Genomic DNA, 16,221 nt, shown 5'->3' with positions numbered 1-16,221 from the left:
AAAGACCTATTCGATTGACTGTGAATAAAAAATGTTATAGTCAAATGTGTTATGAACAAATTAAAACAGATAGGCTTCGCTGTAACTGACTGTATTCGTTGTATGATCCAAAAAACAGCCACTTGCCATTACTTTGCAAAATACTTGAAAAGAGAAAAATAAAACTAATCGACGTAACTACAGCTCTCATTTTCGAGAATGAAAACAAATATAGAAAATTTACTCTTTTTTAGACAACGAGATTGAGGAGGGAATAAAAGGCGACTAAAATCCAGGCGCAATGAGGCAAGAAAACAGTTTGGCCGCCAGATTGAGGACCGACTGGTTGGGTCATGGGTGGCGGATGATGGGTGGTTGAAGTGGGCGGAGGGTTTTTCTGGCAATTTAGTCCACCTAATCAAGAACACACACATTTCTTTGAGTAACACATTCAACTCAATTATCATAACCAAACTGGAAGAAATAAGAACTGACCTGAATTCCATCCGACAGGTTCACCGAGTTCCTTGTTCTTGGCAATCAGCCACACCTCCAGGGGCTTGAAATATTCACGAAAGGCGTTGGCGTCCATGCGATCTTGTCCAGTGACGGCTCGCATCGCTTCCGGCCAGGGTCGCGAAGATCCCATAGCCAACATTGCCCTTATGTATATTTTGTAAATTAATTTGAAGTGACTTATATAGTTGTATAAAAGGAATTATTAAAAATAATTGTTAGTACCCCAATTTTGCCCCGGCTTCCTTGTTCCTGTAAAAGTCGCACTCGTGAAGTGGTTGGGATGGATTGTGCGGATCATATTGTCCGGCTGTCACGCACATGGATTTGTAAAACTGAAACTGGATGACGAAACTCACAAAATACCTTCACAAAAACAAAGTTAATAATTTGAACCTAAATCTAATAAATAATTGCATAACTTCATACCGGATGTATTCAACGTTGGCTGCAATGTGATATTTGGCTCCGGGATCGAAATCCACTTCAGATCTTGTAACTGGCGATCTGATGCCTTGGTACTCCTCACTTGATTCAATAATGTTTGATTCAAATTCAAAATAAGAAACAATAGCAAAGAAATAATAATTTGAACGAACCGAAGTTTCCACCAATGGCAATTGTAATCGGCCGATGTCACGGACCCGTCAAACACGTCCCATCGCCACTTGTCCATGATGTAGGCAAACGGGAAAAAGGCGATTTTATCCAATGCTGTCGACAACAGGTAATTGATGGTCGCCTCGTCATCGGTCGGCGTTGATTTGTCCAACAATCCAATTTCCTTCAGACTGTATAATAATAGTTGACGCAATTTGAATATCATTAATTGGTCAATTTGAGACAATTGGATCAAATCTTACTGTTTGGTGGTCTGGACAGAGAGGGCTAGAGAATCGCCAACAGCTTCGTGAAAACCTGTCCAATAATTAATTAGAAAATTCAATTCATTCTAGATAATATGAGAAATCTATATGAAAATGAGAAAATGGTACCTGAATTAGCCCCTTCCCGGTAGACTAGCGGCAGATTTTTGTACTGTAAAAAGTACTGGATGTGTCCCATTTCGTGATGGACGGTAATAAAATCCTCCATGTTGACTTTGGTGCATTGCTTGATCCTGAAATCCTTGCCGTTGCAAAAATCCCAAGCAGAAGCGTGACACACCATCTCCTTACCCACCAGTTTCTCGATGATGGATCCGCTCCAAAATTCCGGCGGAGTCGGCAGCAAACCCATCGAGGTGAAGAATTCCTCCGACATTTCAAACATTTTCTTTGGGGTGTAGCCCTAAGTGAAAAACAAAGTTTTGTAGCTTTGCTATCCCATGAATATTCAACGAGGACAATTCTTACTTGCTTCAACATTTCAGGAGTGACATCGATGGAAGTTTTCCCTGGATAGGGCGTGACCAAATCGTCGATATTGCCCCACGTTTGGGCCCACATGTTGCCCAGGAGATGGGCAGGTATGGGCTGATCCTTGGGCACCTTGTCTTCGCCGTAATGGGCCCGCAGTTTAGCCCGGACGTAGGCGTGAAGTTGAAGGTAAAACGGTTTGATGGTCTGCCACAGGCCCTCGATATCTTCCTTGAACGTGTCTGACTCGTAATTACGCAGCCAATAAGCTCCCGTGTCGCTGAAATCTTGTAATCAAAAAGTAAATTAATAAAAACATTGACGACAATATTAGCAAATGGCATTTGAAAAGTGATTCAACTGTTCATCTGAGCGGCTTCGTTGCTGAGTTGGACGAATTTCTCGTAATGCTGACGCATTTTGCCGCCGCTCTGTTCGTGCCACTGTTGCCAAACGTGTTTCAACTCGTCAAAGTTGCGACTTTTGCTCATTTTCTCCGTAATTTCTATTTGAGAACAAATAAGGGAAAGTGCGGATTGTATAATCGCCGCGTGCTCCACTGTAATTGTTCTTTAATAATAAGTTATGTATACCCGGGTCGAGATTCATTCCGCAATCGCCCGGATTGGCGAAGGAACAGATTTTGGCCGTGCTGTAAATCTTCTCCATGGCGTCAATTGATTTGCGGTACTAGTAAAAACAAAATTAAGAATTCAGACCTCGCCAATCACGTTCATGGCTCGTGATGTCAATTTTTCACCTGCGTGAGTTTGTCCTCTGGCAGGGCAGACGGGCCCAAAACGGACAAGAGTTTGAATTTGCGTTTCAAATCGGGGTCAGTGAAGGGCTCCCAATTGAAACTGGTAATGTTCTTCCAGGCTTCTTTCTCGAAACGAGCGGCCACCAAACTCTGCTCCAACTGGACACATTTGCCATCAAGAAGAAATTAAATCAGACTGTCGGGATTCGTTAAATGAATTAAAGACCAACTTTAAGTCGTTGGTTCTCGTCGGTTATGTCCGAGGCGTATTGCCACTCGGCAATGTTGGATTTGTAACACATGTCGGAGGATTTCACGTCGTGAGTTGACAGGTACTCGCGGGCATGGGCCTCATCTTGCACGATCGACCTCTTCCACCGGGGCTCAGCACCGGCCTCATAGCCGCCGGTCCTTTCACAACGGGAAAATTATGTCGTCGCCCATTATTCGGTTATTTTCAAATAAATTAAATTCATTCAACTTACAGTTGGTCCGGGTGGGACGAAACATCCTGGGCGTCATTGAAATCGGCACAGCAACAAATCACGAACACGACGAACGCAAGCCAACGCATCCTGACTGACCACCAGCCCAAACGAAACGAAAATGGAACAAAAGTGGCGAATGTTGTTTTTGAACTCTCCCGGTCGGGAAAACGTGAACCAGCACAACAACAGACAAGTTTTCAAATGAGCAGAGAAAAGAAGAAAAATGTGGGTTTTTCTTTTTTATTTTGGGGTTGTTGTTATGGACGGAGTATAGAGGCGGGTCGTCGCCGTGATGACGTTGGGAAAAGAAAAAAAAAACTATTTGACTATTCCGAAGGGGGGGACCCTCGAGCGATTTCAAAAGCGGCGCCTATATCAAACAACGGGAATACATTTTACCGAGATAACCTTGGCGAGTCGTTCATATTATCCCGGCGGTTCAGCAACCCCTCTACACACTATATTTCCCCCAACTAATTTTTTTAATGACACTCACGCGGACGAAAGCGACTTTGTTGTGTTGTTGTATCACGTGAATAAGCAACCGGCGGATACAGGACTAAGGCGACGACGGACAGACTGTAATACACGTGTACCGACTAGTAATAAGTCAAATGGTAGTTTTACAAGAGCTGTGGTAAAAACTCAAACATGGCTGTTGCTGCAGTTGTTTGAGTAGAGCCCACCAACTGCTGAATGACACCCACCTTTTGTTTTGACACCTGTCTGTGGGGCGGAATTAACGTACCTTACCTCCAAATTCAATGTGAGGGGGACGGTTAGTTTCGCCAACAATGAAAAGGTGCTGCGGTATAGTTTGTTATGGCATTAACATTGATGGAGATTTGGCTATTGAATTGGACTGATTGAATTTCCCCCAAATTTCAATACAATTTGCTACCGGAGAAAGTGAGCGTGAGTCGGCATACAATAAAACTAATGACGAGATGATGAAGGGAAGATGTGAGTCTGAACAACCCGGATATTTTACACAGCAGCCTGTGATGTGGCCTCATTCTCTGATAAAATTGAATTTAGACATAATTATTTATCCAGCAGTGCTCAGCAGGCGGGTCATTTGAAATTCAATCGATCAACAAATCAAAGTGACAAAAACAGGAAGTGAAACTTATACATAGTCGACTTCCTATAAACGGAATATAAAATTGGAAATTTGAAATGGGGTCTGAGAAATGGGAATTTGAGTTTAAAATATGAATAGAGAGTCGCTCTCCCCTCGGGGCTCTATGTTATATAATAATGAGGCATTGGGTATTTTTGGACTTGCTGGAAAACCCAGCGACGGATTTCAGTCGTTATTTCTTTCGGGGTCATCATCTTCTTATTATTTGAAATCGACGTTGAAATGAGAATTCCCTTTAGATTTTAATCGCCACTGTCGTGGAAAATCTGATAACAACAAACATCTGTCGACGGATCAAACCGTTTCCCTTTTTTATTGACCACCTTTTGCTTAGTAACTGCGCAGTCAATAATAAATCAACGTGACATTTTTACAACCCAACGTGGCCGAGCAATAAACCTTTGGAGTGTCGACCCCACCGAAATTTAAACGAACAATTAAAAGTCGAGCGTCTAATTCCGTCTAAATGGAGTTCACGAACTTGTACAACAATGAATGGGACTAAATTACACAGGAACGTGAGTGGCGCTTATAACGACGTGAGAGCAGAGGATGAAATGGCAACAAAAAGATTTCACGGCGCAGAAAATAAAATTAAAAAAAAGGCTGTGTGACCGTGACCTTATGTAATACCCAACAAAACATTAGAGGCCGGAAAAAGGGGGGCATAGCACCTGCGGGTTAATTATTATGACGAGAAGAAGAATTTTTGTTTTTCTTTTGTCTTTTTTATTTTAACGATTTTAACAAAGAATCAACTTATTTTATTTACTTTTGATGGACGATATTACAAGCAATTGGTAAACGAATCGGGACTCAGATCCTCGAACCGGAAGAATCCGCCGCAAACTCCGTTCCTGACACTGGGGATGAGAGCTGGATTGTCGCGGATCAGCCAAGCCAAACCGCAATCGCATTTAAAAGGATCTGTAATAAAACACAGAGCGTGAAATAGAATGTCATTTGTTTGAAAATGATGATAAATTACTTCCGGTCACGAGAACTTGGCCGCCTGATCCGCTGGATGGCGTCGCCATCTGTTGGAGCATCGACAGGAAAACGTCCGATCGGAATTCGCTCAAATTGTTATTCTCCAAATTGACTTGGGCATAAGTGAAATCGCCTTTTTAAAAATAATTAATTCATACCAGTAGAAATTAATCAATTTGTATTTGAACTTAAATACCTTGAAATGCACCGCCTTCGATGGCTGTTAGTGAATTACTTTTGAGACTGACGAGAGTCACGACGGCACCAAAGTCCAAAGTCAATTGGCTCATGAACGGCACGACGTTGTAACTGACGTCGTAGACGGACAATTTGGAAAATGAGCCGATGCGCGGGATTCGGGTGAGTCCGTCGTTGGCCAGGATCAGCTCCTGCAAGGAGCTGGCCGACGACGAACTGCCCACCGACACCAAAATGCCGTTGGCCGTTTCGTCGCTCAATCCGTTACCGTTGAGGTAGAGCCGCTGCAACCCAGCGGGAGTCAAATCAGGAAAGGCCGCCGTTTCCAGCCCAGTGCAGCCGGAAATGATGAGCTTCTTGAGGGCCGGCAAACTGGGCAGACTTTCAATAACTTGAAGATTCAACGTGTTCTCGAAGCGGAGGGTATTGAGCACCGAAAAGTCCGTCAGGAATTGCATGTCCGTCTGTCCGGCCAGATCGCAGTTGAATATGCCAAAGACGGACGTGTTGAACCGCGTGAATTCAAAGGCCGCCGGATCGATCGTCAGTCCGATGCTGGGCGAGGCGTTGGGTGGGCAAATGAGGAAAATGTTTTCGGCTCGTTTGTCCTGTAAAAGATCGGCGGGCAAATTGATGGAGGATCCTGCAGGATCCGGATTAAAGGATGGAGACAACATGACCAAATAGAGTCGAAAGGTTTGAGTGCGGAAGAAGACGTCCTGGATGTCCTGGACGGACACGTCTGTGCAGGTGACTTCCAGCCCGTAAGCGGTTAAATCGCAAATGCAAGGGGAATAGTCTTCCGGGCAGACAGACCGTTGCTGGAGTAAAGTTTCATTCCAGGATGAAAATGATGGTAATTCCGTCCTTACGTCATTGTGTTTAGTCGTTGCTAAAACTGTCGCCGATAGACCCCAGAGGGCAGCAACAACCTTTTTTGGGTATACAGAAAAGAATGTGAATGGGGTGTAATTGCAATACGAATATTGAATCAAGTCTCACCTGAAACATGAATTTAAATGATGATGGCATTTCGGAAATGAATTCGCTGATAGCAGTGGCTATACACACGCGCCAGTGCGTTTATGGTAATGGGACGACAACTTTGGAAGTGATTTCATGACAACAACAACACATCGATAACATTCGTGGCTTATTAGAGGCTCACCCATCCAGATTGAACGTTATCTGCAATGAAATAGTCCCGCCATCACGCCGAGGTACAATAACACGGATATTACACCACCATTGGGATGCTGGTGTTGTTGTTGGGGGAATTTCGTATTCAAATTTTGACTCAAACGCGCAGTAGTGACATAATAATAAGTACAAGTGTTATTTGTTGTTGTCACATTTGATGCGGTGTCGTCGGGCACAATTGTTGAGCTGTATGCAGATCAACAAACAAGAAATAACTAATATGCTGGGGGAATTTGAATTCGTTGTTGCTGTATTGACTTAAAGGAGAGATTAGAGGGGAATTCTTTTCTACAGGTAATCCAAGCGCTGTGCTATTGAGTTATATAATACGCGGCTGTGTCTTATGGTTATTTCTTATCTTGTCAACTATGAGTTGAGTGCGGTTGATGAGTGACGTTTGTAATTCCCCTCGGATTTCATTATATTTCTCTGTGCTGCTGCTGTCGCAATGTGGGAAATCAATTGTTTGTCCAGTTTCGATTGCCAACGGATGTAGGCCAGCAGCGTCCATTACACTGGGGGGCGACATTCCAGGACGATAAGCTGATTGCACGTGCGCCTTTATCGACTGTCGGATTGGTTAACAACAGCCAATAATTATATGAACGGCCGACTTTTAGACTTTTGGCCGCGGACCAAATCTCAAAAATGACGTAACGTGTGACATTTTTACCAGCCACTAATTATAAGAAGAAGGCGGAAACCGACTATTATTGAATTATCTCCCAATTCATTTTCTTTCGCACATCGTTTGAAATTTCATTTTACTCATTTCTTTATTCAAGTCAAACTTAATTATGTTGGGCACTGCACAACAAGTTTATTCACTTTTGGCTTATTAAACTCAATTGGCAACACCCAAAAATGAAATAAGATAAACGTGAAAAAAGGGAATTAATAATAACATTCGTTTCTTTTCTATTTTAATAAGGTAGTAATACAATTTGAATAATAGTTGGGTTTGGGCGCATCAGGTCTGGAATGAAGTGACTTAAGGACAGTCGGCGTACGAATCGGGATTGAGATCCTCGAATCTAAAGAATCCGCCGCACACTCCGTTCTTGACGCTGGGGATGAGAAAGGCGTTGTCGCGGATCAGCCAGGCCAGAGGACAGCCGCAATCAAAATTATCTGAAAGAAAAACCAAACGATGAATAACTACTCATTCAAAAGAGAATTGAATTAAAAGAATTTCAAATTTGATTATTATTACTTCCAGTGACGACGACTTGGCCTCCAGAGCCGGCCGGTTGGGCGGCCATCTGTTGCAGCATCGATTTGAAGACATCCGCTCTGAATTCCGTCAATTTGTTGCCCTCCACTTCGACTTGGGCGAAAGTAAAGTCACCTAATTCAATCAAATCGAGTTAGCTAATAGAATTTGATTGGCGAACTGTTTTTGTTAGCGGCTATTACCTGAGAAAGCGCCGCCTTCGATGGCCGTCAGGGCGATGTTGGTGAGGTTGAGGGAGACGACGCGGGAGCTGAACAGGAGCGCCGATTGGCTGATGAAAGGGATGACGTTGTCGCTGACGTCATAGGAAACCAATTTGGAGAAAGAAGCGATCCTGGGCACTTTGGTCAGGGCGTTGGCCGCCAAGGAAAAGTCGACCAAGGTGTTGGCCGACGAAGAACTGCCCACCGAGATCAGAATGCCGTTGGCCGCAGCGTCAGTCAAGGCGTTGCCGTTGAGGAAGAGCCGCTCCAGTCGGGCGGGAGTCAAGTCCGGGAAGGCCGCCGTCTCCAGCCCAGTGCTGCGGACGATGGAGAGCTCCTTGAGGAGCGTCAAGGTGTTGGCCGGAAGTGTGGCGATGGAGGCCACGTTCAACGTGTCGACGATGCGCAGCGAGTCCAGGACGGTGAACCCAGTCAGAAAGGAGAGGCTCGTTTGGGCGACCAGATCGCAGTCGTGAATCTCGAAAATGGTCGTGTTGAACCGCGTGAATTCAAAAGAGGCTGGATCGATGGTCAGACCCAATTTGGGCGAGGCGGCCGCCGGGCAGTTGAGGTAAATGCGCTCGGCCCGTTTGTCCTTCAGGAGATCGGCCGGAAGGTCGATGGAGGCGGTGGCCGAAGTGGCCGTCAGCGCAACTGAGTAAATGTCCAGCGTTCGCGTCCGGTAAAAGACGTCGACTATTTGAGCGACGGTCACGTCCACGCAGGAAATTTCCAGGCCGTTGGCTGTCAGGTCGCAAACGCACGGCGAATAATCTTCCGGGCAGACGGCCCGCTGGAGACCACCAAGCCGGACATGGGGTGGATTAGCCGCAACGGCCGTCAGGAGGAACCCAGCCACCAAAACCTTTTTGCCATTAATACATAAAAACCAAAAATTAGAACATTTAAAATACGATAATAAACAAATTCAATTTGTAACTCACCTGGAAAAGGTTGCTGAACGATGACATGATGCTGCTATGGAAGTTGAGTGTGTGTGCAGGTTGATACAGCACAATTGACTATAAACGACATAGGCGTGATTGAGCTCATTATAAAGTTTTTGACCGCGGCCACTCGCATTGGGGCGGTTATTGTTGGGCAATAATGCGGCACAGATCTTACTAAACTGGCCCTTATCTTCTGCCCAGCAGCTTCAATTGTGTCACGTCTCAGCAATGTGATTTACAAACCGCTGGGCATCATCAGACGTTGCGTTAGCTAATGCCCACCAACGCCTTCGCTCACCTTTTTTCGTTATCGCCGGATTTAGTTCGTCACATTTTGACATTTGTGTGCCGGTCAGCCAAAGGGAAGAAAGTACATCCGTCAATCGGTCGCTTATCATCATTCTTATCTAAGTACTCTAATATTTGGTTGATTATTACGACGGAATAATGGGATACAACTGCATCCATCTAGGTGATTCTATTGATTTTAAATTTCAACAAGAGTTATATGATGATGAAATGATGGTTTATGTGTACGGCGTCTTATCTCTCCACTCAAAACACCGATTTTTACTATATTATTGGGCAATGAATAATATTGAAGGAAAACGTGCTGGATTGTTTATTCAACTTTCATCATCGATGCAATAGAAGTATTGGATAACGTCTAACGTCAATGAAAAGAAGGAAGCCAAATTTATAAATGACCGGTCCCTACTTGTTTTAGCAGTCGGCGTAGGAATCAGGATTGAGGTCCTCGAATCTAAAGAATCCGCCGCAAACTCCGTTCTTGACACTGGGCAGAAGAGCTGGATTGTCGCGGATCAACCAGGCCAGAGGACAGCCGCAATCAAATGGATCTGATGGAAAAATTATGATTAAGTACATCTATCAGAATGAAATCAGAAACATTGATTCAAATTTACTTCCAGTGAGGATCACTTGGCCTCCAGAGCCGGCCGGCTGGGCGGCCATCTGTTGCAGCATCGATTTGAAGACGTCCTCTCTAAACTCTGTCAGTTTGTTATCTTCCAAATTGACCTCTGCATTTGCATAGTTACCTGTAAATAAAAAAATAGGAGTTTATACAGAAAATGTCGTTACATAACTTTCGACACAAAATGAACATGCATAATATACCCAAGAAAGCCCCGCCTTCGATGGCGGTCAAACCAATATTCTTGAGGCCGACCAAGTTAACAGGTACGTTGAAAACCAAATTGGATTGGCTGATAAAAGGAATGGCGTTTGAACTGACGTCGTACCAACCCAATTTGGAGAAAGCGCCAATCCTGGGCACTTTGCTCATCGTGTACTCGTTGGCCAGGATCAGTTCCTGCAATGAACTGGACGACGAGGAACTGGCGACGGAGACCAAAATGCTGTTGACGGCCGCATCGGTCAACCCGTTGCCTTGCAGGTGCAAACGAGCCAGCCGGGCGGGAGTCAAATCGGGAAAGGTGACATTTTCCAGTCCTGTGCAGTTGACAATAAACAATCTCTTCAATGCCGGCATAGTCGAGGTGGGCAGAGTGGCAATAGCTTCGATATTATTGGAATCGTCAACTCTCAAAGTGTTGAGGACTGAGAAATCGTTCAGGTATTGCATGTCCGTCTGTCCGGCCAGATCGCAGTTCAAAATCCCGAAGACGGTCGTGTTGAACCGCGTGAATTCAAAAGTCGAAGACGCAATAGTGAGGCCGAGTTTGGGGGAAGCGTTGGCCGGGCAGCCCAGGTAAATGTGTTCAACGCGTTTGTCTTTCAGGAGGTCGGCGGGCAAATCGACAGTCCCAGTGGCGGAAGCCGAGGCCGTCAGGACGACCTGGTAGAGGTCGATGTTTCGGGTGCGGTAAAAGACGTTGGCAATATCGGCGACGGGAATGTCGACGCAAGTGACTTCGATCCCGTTGGTCGTCAATTCGCAAAGGCATGGAGAATAATCTTCCGGGCAGGCAGCTCGTTGTTTAGTATTAGTTTCTATTAGTCGATGGATCCCCTTTGGAAAATGGCGACTTGCGCCTTTGTTATTCGAAAAAGTCATTCCTGGCCTGACGTCATCGACGTTGGTGTCGTATTTCCTCTGCTGTGCATCGGCTAGGACAGCCGTCAGCAGAAGCCCGAGGGCTAATACCTATGTACGAATTATTTATTTAAATAAGCAATAGCGAATGGGAAAATGTTTACGTAATGGATAATATTAGCTGACCTGAAAAATGGATTAAAACGCTTGCATGTTGGGACTGAGAAATGTTGTTCGCTGCTGAAGCTCAGTGCGCACTTGACGACGACGGCCCAAATGCCTTTATTATAAAGATATTTTAAGTCAATATAAGATAGCGAGTTTTTTTGGACTGTTTATTTATTCCGTTATCTGCTGTGAGACATTGGACAATTCGTCGTGTTGATATCAGCATAAATTTTTCGCTCCACTATCAAATTGTGCCAGCCTCTGTTTTCTTTGCCTTCCTTGTTGATGTTACCAAGTTACGAATCTTAAAAATCAATGGGACCCCATACTGCCTTATTACGACGTCCTCCCTCTATGACAATAACTCCGCCTAGATCAGTATTTTTTGAAAAATTTAAACAGCTAAATTGTCAGTGAAATAAAAATAATTATTTACTCAATCTCGACTTCACTTTAATACACAACATGAACATTAATCACAGCTTACACTATGATTTGTGACTAAATATTTTTTTCTTTAAGCTTCAAATCTATAATATTACGAAATTAATAATATGTAACTAGTGTTTTTTTCTCCTTTATTAAGAAATTTCTACTTTTATGTTGATCAATAAACCATCGGGGGTCACATGAAAATTCGTTTAGAATAGAACTCGAATAGAGAGGGGTTGAATTCAGGACTGCCCAACGTAAGAGTAGAAATTCTTAATTAAGGAGAAACAATATCAGTATCATAATAATTGATCATTGTTTGTAATTATGTAGTTATTTCATTAGCAGTAATCATTTAAAGTCAATAGATTTTAAATCAAATCAAATTATGCAAAAACAAGCCCGATTGGCGGTTGCTAACAACCTACGACACACCCAAACCTTGATAAAGACCGGCAGTTAATGGAAAGTTCAGTTAACGATTGATTTTCATCATCTTTGAAATACAAAAATGGCACGAGGACAGCAAAACCGAAATGGAACCGGCACGAGAAAATTGACGAAAAAGCAGAAGCTGGCGCTTGCATCGAAAAGGCTTACCCGCGTTCAAGAAAAAAAAGCCATTTTTATTACAAAACATTTGGCTAGAGCCCTCCTCCTTTTCAAACGAGAATTAAGGCAGTTTCTCAAGTCATGGGGATTGGCCCCTCGCAAATATCAAGACACGTCCACCCTTCTCAAGAAAATGATTAACTATAATCAACAGATACCGAATTTCTTTGGAACAACCAAACGTCGAGTGGAAGTCGCTACCGCAACCCTACGTAAGGCCAATTATGGCAGAAACGCCGTCTTCCACGGTGTTTTACCCGTTGTCTGGAGGGAATGGAAAAAGTTTCTACGAGCTTGGATTACAGTGGCGAACATGATTGGGGCCAAGTCGCTAGTCCAAAAGTTACGAAAAATGATGACGCGTCTACTTTCCTCGCACGGACGACGACCCTACACCGTGTCGAAAAACACTATTTTCATGAGTGTGGCTTCAGAAGAAACGACTAAATGGACATCCTCCAAACGATCGGCCGCCATCGCGATTGGGCACATAGTTTTCGACACTTTTCTTCAAGATGTGGCACCGAACCTTCGCACATTCATCGATTCAAATAACATCAGAGCGAATTGGACTTCCGTGTTGGACGCATATGAGCTGAGTAAGTTCATTTTGGACAAATGCAGCGCAGACTGCTTTTTCGTTCCGCCCGGGACGCAAGATGAAGATGAATTGATAACAAGACTGGAAGGAGCGATGGAGGGGCGGCATGCGGTAAGTCATGATATGCAAGAGAACGTCTTCTATAATTGGGAAATATACTTAAAGGATTGTGTTTATATCCTGACAGCGATTCACTGTCCAGAAGCAGCCGCACGCGTCCAGAAACGCCTTGATCGCCTCATCGCATCCAGAGACCAGGCCAATCAGCAATTCTCTGCATTAACAGCTCGCCGCGTCACTACCGTCCATCGCAGCTTCCTGCAAGCCAAAAAATCGCCCCAACTCAAAGGTAAGCCAGGAAAGTGGCCGAGGCCTAATAGTCGATGGTTGAAAGGAATGTGTCCGTCCCAAACGATCGGGGACGCCTTTAGATTCCGACTCAAGAACAAGGTTCACAAGATTCTTCATTAACCGAATTTCGATTCTCTAAATTCTCTTGATTGTTGCTGCTAAGTCGCTGATACGTTGATCGTAATTCTGAATACAAAAGTTGTCGATTTGAAAATTTTCTATCTAGTCTCGTCTTTCATTCAGTTGCAATTAGTTATGAATAAATCAATGCTGTACTAAAAATTAAATGGATAACTCGTGAGAAGCAAAAATACGAAGCGCTAAAATGATCTGACAAGAAAGCCAGTCTAATCTCACATATCTCAGAATTCTATCGATCCTCACTGAACAAATTTGTTTCCCAACTGGGGCTGGTATAACAAAGAGCCAAACAACACACACTTGGCACTTCCAAACAAATACAAGGGAAATTGTCAGATACATACCCGTTAGATATACTGTTGAAGACATAGTGGCATTCTCCATCATGAAATTGCAGTCAGCCAACCATCTAACTTTACTGCTGTTTGGTCACCATCCAACTGCTTGTTGAAAAGGGTAGACAAATTCACGCGGGATGTGGTGGTGAGCCCCAATGTTGGCACACCTTCAAACCTGGAACACAAAAAGATTGCACAGCAGTTAGGATAACAACTTTGGAAATAAAACAGTAAATTAGTCTCAATTTGAATTTGTTCTTTACGCTTGCATTCTAAAAACACACAAATCTTACTGGATAATAATAAAAGATTGATTTAAGAAAAAAAAAAGGTTTTCATGGAAAGTCATCGCTGTGTGAGAATGATCAAGTCAAGATCATCAGCCCTCTCCTTTCAATCTGGAACGTGTAGGCAAAATTCAGGCTTCCATTAACTTTTACATTTTTCTCATTGGCTTCTCACTTTTCTTCATCTGGGATATTTTGTTATACATTGTGGAGCTATGGTCCATGACGATTCACATGTAGACTGAGGAAATTGCTATTTCAACACACATTGTGTCTAGCTTCAGGAGTACAGCTAGTTCAACCTTGTTACGAGATACTACTGTTTGTTCTTCAACGGATTCTTCCAAAGGCACAGACAATTCTAAAAGTCAAACAGTACTTGGAAAGTATAGACTTGTCGTGCATCAGCTAAATGATGCTGTAACTTTGGCTAAGAATCACACGAAAAATTTCCCAATAGTTCCACCATTTTCAGTATGGAGATATTATAAGTCATATGCAAGAGAAACCATCGACGCCTCACCTCTCGTACCGATGAGATCTTATTCTAAGAGATGTAGAATGCTTAACTGTTTTCTCACATTTTATCGGTTACTACCTACACATTTTCAACCACGCGTAAGGGGACGGGATATTTGTGATAACAACACATGATTTTTAGATCAGGCAATTTAGAACAAACAAAAGAATACTAACGTCAATGAACTTTTTAGGCAATTAATTCAATTTCACTCTACTTTGTAAAACTACTCCTCTCCCCACGACTGGTTAATGTAAAGGTAACACCGGCGGTCACCCAGCCACAATTTGTTTCAATCACGATCTCTGCAGAACAACAGCAGAGTGGCAGATTGGCAGGGTGGTGGGTGGAGAATGCATGCAGACGAACTTCCGTCTTAACAGCGATGCCATTTTAGCTCGACGGAGTTTAATCAAATGTTTGATAAGTCAATCAGAGAGTCAATCAAAACAATCTCAATTAAATTCATGTGTCGTATCAAAGTAGACTTAAATAATAATAATTAATTTAAAAAAATAGAAATACATCAATAATATTTTATTTTACCAACATTTTCCGATCGGACAAAAAGTTTCGATTTCGTCTTCTTTATCTCAAAACAAATAAGATTTTCGATAAGAATGACATGAGTTCCACTCTGCTGGTTTCTCTGTGGGTAAACCTGAGAAAATATGAAAATGGACTAGAAGTGACTGAAGAGATTGCCTTGCATGTTTTGATCGTAAAGGATTATTGCTGTCTATGGAAATCTGAAATGAATCCGGATTTGTTATGTTAGAAAGTGGAAACGTCCAATGTCTCACAGCAGATAACGGAATAAATAAACAGTCCAAAAAAACTCGCTATCTTATATTGACTTAAAATATCTTTATAATAAAGGCATTTGGGCCGTCGTCGTCAAGTGCGCACTGAGCTTCAGCAGCGAACAACATTTCTCAGTCCCAACATGCAAGCGTTTTAATCCATTTTTCAGGTCAGCTAATATTATCCATTACGTAAACATTTTCCCATGCGTTATTGCTTATTTAAATAAATAATTCGTACATAGGTATTAGCCCTCGGGCATCTGCTGACGGCTGTCCTAGCCGATGCACAGCAGAGGAAATACGACACCAACTTCGATGACGTCAGGCCGGGAATGACTTTTTCGAATAACGCACATACAGTCAATCAAGACAGGGCAGGTCCATTATTAATTGACTTTGAATAGGGAGATTTCCTGGGCAAGGAAGAAGAGATAATAGTGCGTTGTGCTGAGTATTACCGTATTACGTACATATGGATGTCACAAAATTCGCATATATAATGACCAAAAATTGTACAAATAATAGGAACAGTTGGCCGAAAAGTGGAAGCCAGGTGCTACGGAACCGTAAGTCAACTGTTCGATCCTCGGGGACAACATTTTATTTATTTATTTTTTAAGATAGTTATTTAGAGTTTGAAAATAATAAATACACGATTTTGTAAATTTAATAAAAAGAGATTCCTGTTCTAAACGCAATTGATTTTTTCGGTGCAAGTTTTAACAGATCCATATAACTATTTTTTGTTTTCCTCATTCTTTAGCGGATTACTTGTTGTAATTCGCACATACAGTCAATCAAGACAGGGCAAGACCATCTTTATTGAATTTGCATAGGGAGATTACCTTGGTAAGGAATAAGAGTGAGTATAGTGAGAATAACCATATTTTGTACATAATGGACTAAACTGATAAAATACGCATAT

The 16,221-nt window shown here is 42.9% G+C and overlaps 4 protein-coding genes and 1 long non-coding RNA gene across 6 annotated transcripts; 1 reads left to right on the top strand and 4 right to left on the bottom strand.

Moving 5' to 3' along the window:
* Positions 1-75: 75 nt before the first annotated feature.
* Positions 76-3,892, bottom strand: LOC124201089 (angiotensin-converting enzyme-like). Its single transcript, XM_046597521.1, has 13 exons — positions 3,099-3,892; positions 2,844-3,024; positions 2,614-2,772; positions 2,447-2,543; positions 2,215-2,358; positions 1,851-2,140; positions 1,491-1,785; positions 1,359-1,413; positions 1,095-1,286; positions 925-1,023; positions 721-861; positions 475-641; positions 76-393 (listed from the first exon to the last, which is right to left on the bottom strand). The coding sequence occupies exons 1-13, from the start codon at positions 3,185-3,187 to the stop codon at positions 230-232; spliced, it is 2,073 nt and encodes a 690-aa protein (XP_046453477.1). The 5' UTR covers positions 3,188-3,892; the 3' UTR covers positions 76-229.
* Positions 3,893-4,985: 1,093 nt separating this feature from the next.
* LOC124201062 (leucine-rich repeat and fibronectin type-III domain-containing protein 3-like) lies at positions 4,986-6,830 on the bottom strand. Its single transcript, XM_046597510.1, has 5 exons — positions 6,602-6,830; positions 6,436-6,536; positions 5,432-6,365; positions 5,234-5,368; positions 4,986-5,172 (listed from the first exon to the last, which is right to left on the bottom strand). The coding sequence occupies exons 2-5, from the start codon at positions 6,463-6,465 to the stop codon at positions 5,033-5,035; spliced, it is 1,239 nt and encodes a 412-aa protein (XP_046453466.1). The 5' UTR covers positions 6,466-6,536; positions 6,602-6,830; the 3' UTR covers positions 4,986-5,032.
* Positions 6,831-7,428: 598 nt separating this feature from the next.
* LOC124201065 lies at positions 7,429-9,157 on the bottom strand. Its single transcript, XM_046597513.1, has 4 exons — positions 9,015-9,157; positions 8,050-8,935; positions 7,847-7,981; positions 7,429-7,764 (listed from the first exon to the last, which is right to left on the bottom strand). Exons 1-4 carry the CDS (start codon positions 9,039-9,041, stop codon positions 7,625-7,627), a joined length of 1,188 nt encoding a protein of 395 aa, XP_046453469.1. The 5' UTR covers positions 9,042-9,157; the 3' UTR covers positions 7,429-7,624.
* A 461-nt stretch (positions 9,158-9,618) lies between these two features.
* Positions 9,619-13,855, bottom strand: LOC124201066. Of its 2 annotated transcripts, none has more exons than XM_046597514.1 (5): positions 13,690-13,855; positions 11,227-11,578; positions 10,161-11,151; positions 9,947-10,081; positions 9,619-9,880 (listed from the first exon to the last, which is right to left on the bottom strand). In XM_046597514.1, the coding sequence occupies exons 3-5, from the start codon at positions 11,059-11,061 to the stop codon at positions 9,744-9,746; spliced, it is 1,173 nt and encodes a 390-aa protein (XP_046453470.1). In that variant the 5' UTR covers positions 11,062-11,151; positions 11,227-11,578; positions 13,690-13,855; the 3' UTR covers positions 9,619-9,743. The 2 variants fall into 2 exon arrangements, with proteins under 2 accessions (XP_046453470.1, XP_046453471.1); XM_046597515.1 differs by having other exon boundaries at positions 11,227-11,320.
* Positions 13,856-15,285: 1,430 nt separating this feature from the next.
* Positions 15,286-15,961, top strand: LOC124201070. The gene is made up of 3 exons (XR_006877482.1): positions 15,286-15,463; positions 15,539-15,740; positions 15,822-15,961. It is a non-coding gene; the product is annotated as an uncharacterized LOC124201070 (long non-coding RNA).
* Positions 15,962-16,221: the final 260 nt, after the last annotated feature.

This window comes from Daphnia pulex, chromosome 8, assembly GCF_021134715.1.
Source record: "Daphnia pulex isolate KAP4 chromosome 8, ASM2113471v1".
Lineage (NCBI taxonomy): Eukaryota > Metazoa > Arthropoda > Branchiopoda > Diplostraca > Daphniidae > Daphnia > Daphnia pulex.
Note: the sequence above shows the minus strand (reverse complement) of the source record. Positions and strands in the feature narration are given on the sequence as shown.

Coding starts and splice junctions, on each gene's coding strand:
- LOC124201089 (XM_046597521.1), bottom strand. CDS start 3,187: ATGCGTTGGCTTGCGTTCGTCGTGTTCGTGATTTGTTGCTGTGCCGAT. Junction 862..924: donor GCCAACGTTGAATACATCCG/GTATGAAGTTAT, acceptor GTTTTTGTGAAG/GTATTTTGTGAGTTTCGTCA. Junction 642..720: donor GAAGCCGGGGCAAAATTGGG/GTACTAACAATT, acceptor AATATACATAAG/GGCAATGTTGGCTATGGGAT.
- LOC124201062 (XM_046597510.1), bottom strand. CDS start 6,465: ATGCCATCATCATTTAAATTCATGTTTCAG. Junction 6,366..6,435: donor CATTTAAATTCATGTTTCAG/GTGAGACTTGAT, acceptor TACCCAAAAAAG/GTTGTTGCTGCCCTCTGGGG. Junction 5,369..5,431: donor CGAAGGCGGTGCATTTCAAG/GTATTTAAGTTC, acceptor ATTTTTAAAAAG/GCGATTTCACTTATGCCCAA.
- LOC124201065 (XM_046597513.1), bottom strand. CDS start 9,041: ATGTCATCGTTCAGCAACCTTTTCCAG. Junction 8,936..9,014: donor CGTTCAGCAACCTTTTCCAG/GTGAGTTACAAA, acceptor AATGGCAAAAAG/GTTTTGGTGGCTGGGTTCCT. Junction 7,765..7,846: donor CCAAGTCGTCGTCACTGGAA/GTAATAATAATC, acceptor TTTTTCTTTCAG/ATAATTTTGATTGCGGCTGT.
- LOC124201066 (XM_046597514.1), bottom strand. CDS start 11,061: ATGACTTTTTCGAATAACAAAGGCGCAAGTCGCCATTTTCCAAAGGGG. Junction 10,082..10,160: donor CGAAGGCGGGGCTTTCTTGG/GTATATTATGCA, acceptor TTTTATTTACAG/GTAACTATGCAAATGCAGAG. Junction 9,881..9,946: donor CCAAGTGATCCTCACTGGAA/GTAAATTTGAAT, acceptor TTTTTCCATCAG/ATCCATTTGATTGCGGCTGT.